At 46.9% G+C, this 9,582-nt stretch overlaps 1 protein-coding gene across 2 annotated transcripts in view; it reads left to right on the top strand.

Moving 5' to 3' along the window:
- Positions 1-565: 565 nt before the first annotated feature.
- Positions 566-9,582, top strand: part of NMNAT1 (nicotinamide nucleotide adenylyltransferase 1) — a 28,369-nt gene continuing 19,352 nt past the window's right edge. The window contains exon 1 of one of the 2 annotated variants that reach the window (XM_007535712.3): positions 566-711. In XM_007535712.3, coding sequence (XP_007535774.2) covers positions 642-711 — 70 coding nt within the window. In that variant the 5' untranslated portion in view covers positions 566-641. The remainder of the gene's footprint in view (positions 712-9,582) is intronic. The other variant, XM_060170929.1, reaches the window with a different exon arrangement.

The following is a 9,582-nucleotide window of genomic DNA, read 5'->3' as shown; positions in this document are numbered from 1 at the left end:
AGTAATGCCCAAGACAACACCAGGGTTCAGAGTAAAATGGTTTCAGAGGGGGCCGAGTGGCGGTGCCCCGGGTTAAGTGCATGTTGTGCCATGCACAAGGACCCAGGTTCAAGCCCCCGGCCCCCACCTGCAGGGGGAAAGCTTCAGGAGTGGTGAAACAGGGCTGCAGGTGTCGCTCTGTCTCTCCTCCCTCAATTTCTTTCTGTTCTATCAAATAATATAAAGTTTAACTTTAAAAAATAATAACAACCCTGATGGCCAACAAATCAAGAACAAACAAATTATTTCAGAGATGTTGTCTTTAAAGTTAATTCCATTCTGACCGCCAAGGACAGATTATTACTAAGATTGCCATAGAAGGTTACCAGAGGAAAGGGGTAGATAACATAATAGCTATGCAAATAGACTTCCATGCCTGAGGCTCCAAAGTCCCAGGTCCAATCCCCTGCCCCACCATAAGCCAGAGTTGAGCAGTGCTCTGGTTAAAAAAAGTAATAATAAATAAAGGAGGTTACTAGAACGAGTTATTTCAGTCAGCTTTGTCTGATCAAATAATTGTTTACTCACTATCATGAACTGGTTTTCAGAGTTACAACTTGGATGTGAAATCCTTGTGCTAGCCCGACTTAGAGAAGACTTTGATGTGCAAGTTGCAACGGCCCAGTAACCTACCTGCAAGAGGCTTCGGAGTCACTGTTTTCCTTTGCAAAAGTAAGTGGCTGTTACGTTAACACATTCATCAATAGTTGTTTGCATGAAAATACATTGAGAAAAAAAAAAAGAAAAAATACATTGAGGTATCAACATCAATCTAGTCACAAGTTAGGGCCAGTCCAAAACAAATCAGGACTGAAAAAAATGCTCTTTTGTTTCTGGATATGAAGAATCTGTCCGATGATGGCAGTTGTCAGTGTACTTCTCTCCGTGCTGAAGCTGGTGGGCTTGGTGTCCCTCTTGGTGTTTCGGTGTTCGCGTGGGAAGGAAAAGCCTCACCACACACATTCTGCTTGTCTAGTGTTCTTCCTCGGTGGGTTTATGTTGAGAACATTCTCAAATTCCGTTGGGTTCTTTTTAGGGTTAACGGATAATGATAGGGGCAGCGCACCGGGTTGAGGGCACACAGTACTAAGTGCAAGTATCTAGGTTGGAGCCCCGGCCCCCCCACCTGCAGGGGGTTGGTTCACAAGAGGTGAAGCAGGTCGGCAGGTGTCTTTTTCTCCTCTCACTACCTCCCACCCAGCCCCAGTTTCTCTCTTTTATTTAAAAAGACAGGCCGCAGGAGCAGCGGATTTGTAGTGCAGGCAGAGCCCCAGTGATATCCCTGGAGGGTAAAAGAAAAGGATAATGATAAAGCAAGTGCTCATAGTACATAAGTAAGAGGAATCGTTTCTGATTCTAGTTTTTGAAAGTGGAATATAAGCCAGAGGTGGAAGTGTGGGATGAGACAAATAGAGAAGCTGGGAGACCAGCAGTACTCTGGTGAAAGACCGTAGTAAACGATGGCATATGGACCGTTAACATAAGACTCGCTCAACGTGTGGGGCAGTGATAGTTCCTATTCCATGAGATCCTAGCAATTACATAAGGACTTAGCATCTTACTTTGGAAGGATTTCACCAGTGGGCCCTTCGCGTGTGTGTGATGGAGGCGGTAGGTCCAGGACCTTGCACGTGCGTGATATCCTGCAGAGAAGCCTCCCTGACCCCGTCTTTATTGTGTCTGTGTTTTTTTTTTTTAATATTTATTTATTTATTCCCTTTTGTTGCTCTTGTTGTTTTATGGTTGTAGTTATTATTATTGTTATCATTGTTGTTGGATAGGACAGAGAGAAATGGAGAGAGGAGGGGAAGACAGAGAGAGGAAGAGAAAGACAGACACTTGCAGACCTGCTTCACCACCTGTGAAGCGGCTCCCCTGCAGGTGGGGAGCCGGGGGCTCGAACCAGGATTCTTAAGCTGGTCCTTGTGCTTTCTGCCACCTGCGCTTAACCCGCTGCGCTACAGTGTGTCTGTGTTTTGAGTAAAGAGGGTAAAATACCAGAGCACCCCTCTTTATTTTTTTAAATATTTTATTTATTTACTCCCTTGTGTTGGCCTTGTTTTATTGTTGTAGTTATTGTTGTTGTTATTGATGTCATTGTTGTTGGATAGGACAGAGAGAAATGGAGAGGGGGGGAGACAGAGAGGGGGAGAGAAAGACAGACACCTGCAGACCTGCTTCGCCGCCTGTGAAGCGACTCCCCTGCAGGTGGGGAAGCACCCCTCTTTCTTAATGGAATTCACTTGGTGCTGTTTACGTTGTTCCTAATGTGGTTTGGAGGATTAAACCCAGGACCTTAATATGGTAAGGCATCTCCTGGACCCATATGGCGAGTGTGTCCTTTTTTATTTTTATATTTATTTATTTATTTACTGCTCAGCTCTGGCTTATGGCAGTGTGGGGGATTGAACCTGGGACTTGAGACCCTCAGGCATGAAAGTCTGTTTGTATAACCATTATGCTATAACCCCCCCACCCAGAATATGTCCTTTTTTATATCTGGTTCCTTTCACCCAAAATAATGTCTGTGAGATTTGTTAGTTCCTTTTTATTAATTGATGAAATTCATTATATGACTACACCAACTTGATTTTTTTATTCATTCACCTGTTGGCTAACATCTGAGTTATCTCCAGTTTTATACTATTATCAACAAGTATAGACCAACAGTGTTTTGTGTGGACACACGTCTTGATTTCTCCTGTTATCCTTACATTCTCCTCGTAGAAGAAAATGAAGCAATCTGCAGCTTGGGAGGCGGTGCAGTGGCTGAAGCCTCAGGCTCAAGTGTGAGGTTCCAAGCTGGCTCCCTGGAATTGCTTGTTCCAAAAATAACGCGCAGGCTCTCTCTTCTTCTCCTCCTCCTCTTTCCTCTCATAAATGAGTAAATAGAATCTTAAAAAAAAAAAAGAAAACCAGCTGGGTGGTGGCACACATGGTTGAGCACTACGTGTGGAGGAGAGCTGTGTAATAAACACAAGAGTGGCTGCAGTAGTGACAGGAGCTGGGTCTGAAGCGCAGCACAGTGGCCATGTGCGCGTCACTACGCGTGGAGGAGAGCTGTGTAATAAACACAAGAGTGGCTGGCTGCAGTAGTGAGAGGAGCTGGGTCTGAAGCCAGCACAGTGGCCATGTGCGCGTCACTACGCGTGGAGGAGAGCTGTGTTATAGACACAAGAGTGGCTGCAGTAGTGAGAGGAGCTGGGTCTGAAGCGCAGCACAGTGGCCATGTGCACATCACTAGGCGTGGAGGAGAGCTGTGTTATAGACACAAGAGTGGCTGCAGTAGTGAGAGGAGCTGGGTCTGAAGCGCAGCACAGTGGCCATGTGCGCATCACTACACGTGGAGGAGAGCTGCGTTATAGACACAAGAGTGGCTGCAGTAGTGAGAGGAGCTGGGTCTGAAGCGCAGCACAGTGGCCATGTGCGCATCACTAGGCGTGGAGGAGAGCTGTGTTATAGACACAAGAGTGGCTGCAGTAGTGAGAGGAGCTGGGTCTGAAGCGCAGCACAGTGGCCATGTGCGCATCACTAGGCGTGGAGGAGAGCTGTGTTATAGACACAAGAGTGGCTGCAGTAGTGAGAGGAGCTGGGTCTGAAGCGCAGCACAGTGGCCATGTGCGCATCACTACACGTGGAGGAGAGCTGCGTTATAGACACAAGAGTGGCTGCAGTAGTGAGAGGAGCTGGGTCTGAAGCGCAGCACAGTGGCCATGTGCGCGTCACTACACGTGGAGGAGAGCTGTGTTATAGACACAAGAGTGGCTGCAGTAGTGAGAGGAGCTGGGTCTGAAGCGCAGCACAGTGGCCATGTGCGCGTCACTACGCGTGGAGGAGAGCTGTGTTATAGACACAAGAGTGGCTGCAGTAGTGAGAGGAGCTGGGTCTGAAGCGCAGCACAGTGGCCATGTGCCCGTCACTACGCGTGGAGGAGAGCTGCGTTATAGACACAAGAGTGGCTGCAGTAGTGAGAGGAGCTGGGTCTGAAGCACAGCACAGTGGCCATGTGCGCATCACTAGGCGTGGAGGAGAGCTGTGTTATAGACACAAGAGTGGCTGCAGTAGTGAGAGGAGCTGGGTCTGAAGCCAGCACAGTGGCCATGTGCGCATCACTAGGCGTGGAGGAGAGCTGTGTTATAGACACAAGAGTGGCTGCAGTAGTGAGAGGAGCTGGGTCTGAAGCGCAGCACAGTGGCCATGTGCGCATCACTACACGTGGAGGAGAGCTGCGTTATAGACACAAGAGTGGCTGCAGTAGTGAGAGGAGCTGGGTCTGAAGCGCAGCACAGTGGCCATGTGCGCGTCACTACGCGTGGAGGAGAGCTGCGTTATAGACACAAGAGTGGCTGCAGTAGTGAGAGGAGCTGGGTCTGAAGCGCAGCACAGTGGCCATGTGCCCGTCACTACGCGTGGAGGAGAGCTGCGTTATAGACACAAGAGTGGCTGCAGTAGTGAGAGGAGCTGGGTCTGAAGCGCAGCACAGTGGCCATGTGCGCATCACTAGGCGTGGAGGAGAGCTGTGTTATAGACACAAGAGTGGCTGCAGTAGTGAGAGGAGCTGGGTCTGATGCCAGCACAGTGGTCATCTGTGCGTCACTACGCGTGGAGGAGAGCTGCGTTATAGACACAAGAGTGGCTGCAGTAGTGAGAGGAGCTGGGTCTGATGCCAGCACAGTGGTCATCTGCGCGTCACTACGCGTGGAGGAGAGCTGTGTTATAGACACAAGAGTGGCTGCAGTAGTGAGAGGAGCTGGGTCTGAAGCGCAGCACAGTGGTCATGTGCGCATCACTAGGCGTGGAGGAGAGCTGTGTTATAGACACAAGAGTGGCTGCAGTAGTGAGAGGAGCTGGGTCTGAAGTGCAGCACAGTGGCCATGTGCGCATCACTACACGTGGAGGAGAGCTGCGTTATAGACACAAGAGTGGCTGCAGTAGTGAGAGGAGCTGGGTCTGAAGCGCAGCACAGTGGCCATGTGCGCGTCACTACACGTGGAGGAGAGCTGCGTTATAGACACAAGAGTGGCTGCAGTAGTGAGAGGAGCTGGGTCTGAAGCGCAGCACAGTGGCCATGTGCGCGTCACTACGCGTGGAGGAGAGCTGTGTTATAGACACAAGAGTGGCTGCAGTAGTGAGAGGAGCTGGGTCTGAAGCGCAGCACAGTGGCCATGTGCACGTCACTACACGTGGAGGAGAGCTGTGTTATAGACACAAGAGTGGCTGCAGTAGTGAGAGGAGCTGGGTCTGAAGCACAGCACAGTGGCCATGTGCGCATCACTAGGCGTGGAGGAGAGCTGTGTTATAGACACAAGAGTGGCTGCAGTAGTGAGAGGAGCTGGGTCTGAAGCGCAGCACAGTGGTCATCTGCGCGTCACTACGCGTGGAGGAGAGCTGCGTTATAGACACAAGAGTGGCTGCAGTAGTGAGAGGAGCTGGGTCTGATGCCAGCACAGTGGTCATCTGCGCGTCACTACGCGTGGAGGAGAGCTGTGTTATAGACACAAGAGTGGTTTGTTGTTGCGGCGGTCTGGTGTCGGGCTGCACCGCGGAGAAGAGAGCGGACGTCCAGAGCAAAGGGGTACACAAATCTTTATTATAGGATGGGGGGGGAGGTTTGGGTCTGACCACGTGGAGCCAGCCGGCAATGGCCGACCACGGGGGGAGAGCAGGGAGCGAGACCTCAGAGAGGGAGAGCCGAGAGCCCAGAGAGAGAGAGGGGAGGGGTGAGGGGGCTTTTTATTGGGCGACAACCAGGGGTGACGTGTAGGGCCAGGATTGGTTGAAAGGGGGCACTCTAGGATTTAGCGGGGCATAGAAAAACCTGGGGGCGGAGACTACATCAGAATAACTCCTCAGCAACATCTCCTATTCCTTTATATCTAAATGGATACAGTAAAGAAAAATGGTTTGGAGCCTTGATCACATCCACAGTAACCCTTTTTTTAAAAGTTCCAAGTGGAACTGAGTTCTTCATCTTGCTTTGCTTACTGGGAAGATGTAGGACTTTCTGTGGAGGAGGGAAGGCTTAAATGGCTGCCAACCTTGTGAGGTTTATGCGTCCTCCTGTGCTCAACCCCTCTTTAGAGAGAGAGACTTACCTGGAGAGACTCATCTCATAGGTTTAAGCGCAGCCTGCTCAACCATCTCTTCACAATATCTCTACATCTTTTCTATCTTTCTATCTAGTAATTGCATAAGATGTACAAAGTCTATAAAAGACTATCATGGGGCAGAAACCTTTTGGGCATAAACCTAAATGATATAACAAAATAGGAAGGGACAAGTAGGGGAGAAGTAAAAGCCAGTGTGGTGTGAAGGGAAGGATTGGTGTGTAAAGGAACATTCCCTGTTGGTTGGGGAAAGGGGCAAGGGTACATAATGAGGGGGAGGCGGGAGGCATGACCCACCAAACAGAGGGGCTATTTGGCATTGTATAGTCCTCAAGGCAACAGTCTGTAAAGTCTATAAATTACTCAGGATCAGTCTATGAAAAACCAGCAGCGTGAAGGGAAATAAGCTGCTTCAAAATTGTGTAAAATGTATATAGGGTATGTCAGAAAGTCCGATACAAGTCTCAGTCCGAAGTAGATGGCTAGGGGGAGAATTGGCAGGGGATGCAACGCTGCATGAGGGAGGTCAGCCGCTGTAATGTTGTTCTTTTGTAGATAGCTAGCTGGAACTGCCAACACGTAACAAGCAGGTCAGAAGCAGGAACGGTAACCAGGCATGAAGAAAGTTCTGTCCTTGGAGTTCGTGTATCAGGTTCTTCAGATCGCGTTGAGTGACATCTAGGGTTTCGGGGGGTGTGCCACGGTAGTCGTGCCATCTAGTGAGTGACGTCAAGGTGTGCAGGGGTTCAGATGTTTTTTTCCGGGATTTCTGTGAAAGAAACACAAACAATCTGCTTCTCGTGGTTAATTTGAACTTGTAACAAGTTATAGGTTTGTTATAGTTGATACCTCGATGATTATAATTGGTTTAGAATCTCTTTATGATTTTATTTAAAGGTCATCTAATGTGACCTCCTGTAGCAGCCTCTACCGCAGGATCTTGAGACCAATTTTAGCTAAAATATGTATTTTAAACAGACTCAAATTGCTTAGAGAGTTAACGCAAATTCGTGACAATGATTTTAACGTTTACAGTGCCAGATTGATGCCAGATCTGTTGTGGATTAATTTCCACAAGATAGTTTACAGGGCACCTTTGGGGGCCCTTCAAAGGTGTCCTGTATATAAAATTTATATAGTTTAGTTTTGGGAATGAATAGTCACGTTGAACATTTAGACTTTTGCCTAAATAGTAAGTTACCTTAACAAATTAATTTTTACCTTGTCTGGTAAAAGTGTAGCTGTAGGGTTACACTTTTGACCGTTAAGTTAGTGTTACCAAACTTGAGACATACCCATAAACATTTAGTTATAACAATCTGGAGGAAAAAGAACTTTTGTTATAAAAACACATTATTTAAAAACAAATTTAAATACGTCATTAGTCACACAGTTTAAGACTAAACACATACATATATACCAAAACTATATATAAAATTCAAAAGAGGGAGAAAGAAAAAAAATTTGGAATGTTTCTGAACGTCTCCAGAAACTTTGGCTGCGTCCAGCATTTTTATATAAAGCCTTTTAGAGTACTCCAAGCAGATGGGTCATGCAAAAAAAAAAAAAAAAAAGTTTTTTATCGAGTGGGTCTCTCCATTTGACCTTAATAGATGGGAGGGTAGATAGTGTTTGCCAGTGAAGAATAATAGGGGGTAAGGCCGAGTTATTGTAAATATTAAAGAGATTTAACGTAGTTAAGGCTTTTGCTAGCTGGATATTGGGGGGATATGTACCTCCTTTATCTTTATTTAGTTGAGCCTTCAGAGTTTGATGGGCCCTCTCGACAATGCCTTGTCCCTGTGGATTGTAGGGAATGCCCGTGGTATGAGTAATATTCCAGAGGGAACAAAAATCTTTAAATTGTTTGCTTGTAAACATAGGTGCATTGTCTGTTTTCAAAAATAATGGGACCCCCATAATGGCAAAACAAGAGAGCATATGGCTTACAAGCTTTTTAGCACTTTCTTCCGTCTGAGCTGTAGCCCACATAAATTTAGAAAAGGTATCAATTGAGACAAACACATATTTTTGTTTGCCAAAGTTTGGTATGTGGGTGACATCAATTTGCCAAATAGCATTAGCTTTTAAACCTCGGGGGTTAACCCCAAGGGTCTGGATAGCAGGTGTCTTTATGAGACTTGCACAAGAAGAGCATGTAGCAAGGATATGTTTTAACTGTGGTACAGGAACATCAGGGAATCGAGCTTGAAGGCCTTTAAGATTAACATGGGTCAGAGAATGAAAATTAGCAGGATCAGAGACAGAGACTGGGAAAGTTCCTGTGGAGGCAAGGCGGTCAACTGCGGCATTCCCTTCGGACAGGGAACCAGGAAGAGGGCTGTGGGAACGAAGGTGTTGAATATACAGTGGTTGGGTTCGAGAACAGAGCATAGAGGCGATTTGAATCAAGAGAGGGGAAAGTGGGTTGTCATCAATTTTCACATACGAACGAGCAAGCCATGGAAGTAAGTTAAGAGTATACACATTGTCAGAAAAAAGGTTGAAGGATTCTGGTACAGCTTTTAGTGCAAGAAAAACAGCATAAAGTTCTTTGTACTGAGGGGAATTATCAGGAAGCTCAGTAAAGAGAGGTTTAGGAGATTGTTTGTCTGGGTAACATATAAGGGCAGCAGCTCCCCTTTTTCCACCATCAGTAAAGATTGTAGGAGCAGAGGGAATGGGATCCCGAGAGAAAAGTTTAGGTGCTAGTAGAGGCAGAAGAGGTAAAGAAGCTATCAATTTATTAGAAGGAAAATGGTTATCTATTTGTCCTGGAAACCCCACGAAGCTTATGGCAAAGCGGGAATGATGGCGTATAAGCCACTCTGTATCTGTGAGAGAAAAGGGCAGAATGATTAAATCCGGTTCTTTCCCTAAGACCTGCACAGACCTATTTCTCCCTTGGCGAACCATGAATGCTAATGCATCTATCTCAGTGAGGAGTCTTGGAGCTCCTCCTACTGGTGTGTGAAGCCATTCGAGAACCCCATGGTCTTGCCACAGTGCCCCTACTACTGTGGGGGTGGAGTTGAAGATTAGAAGGTTTACCGGAGAGGAGGGGGAGAATCGAACAAGGTGCATGTCCTGGAGGGCCTGGTTAACCCTTTCCAGTGCCAAGGAGGCTTCAGGAGTTAACTTACGTTTTGAAGAGGGCTGTTTGTTTCCTTTCAACAGGTCAAACAGTGGTTGGAGGCAGCTTGTGGGCAGATAGAGATACTGCCTAAGCCAATTTAAATTTCCTAGAAAACTTTGTAAAGAAGCAAGAGTAAGGTTAGAAGGGAAGGTAACATTAGGTTTTAAGGGACGAATTTGCGTTAGAGAAATCTCTGAACCTAGAAAGGATATTGGAGGGATTAGCTGTATCTTCTCAGGGGCTACATTAAGGCCGCTTTTCTTTAATGCAGGAATGAGAAAATCATGTAAGGCATAGAGA

This window comes from Erinaceus europaeus, chromosome 13 (genome assembly GCF_950295315.1).
Source record: "Erinaceus europaeus chromosome 13, mEriEur2.1, whole genome shotgun sequence".
In the NCBI taxonomy this organism is placed as follows: Eukaryota; Metazoa; Chordata; class Mammalia; order Eulipotyphla; family Erinaceidae; genus Erinaceus; species Erinaceus europaeus.
Note: the sequence above shows the minus strand (reverse complement) of the source record. Positions and strands in the feature narration are given on the sequence as shown.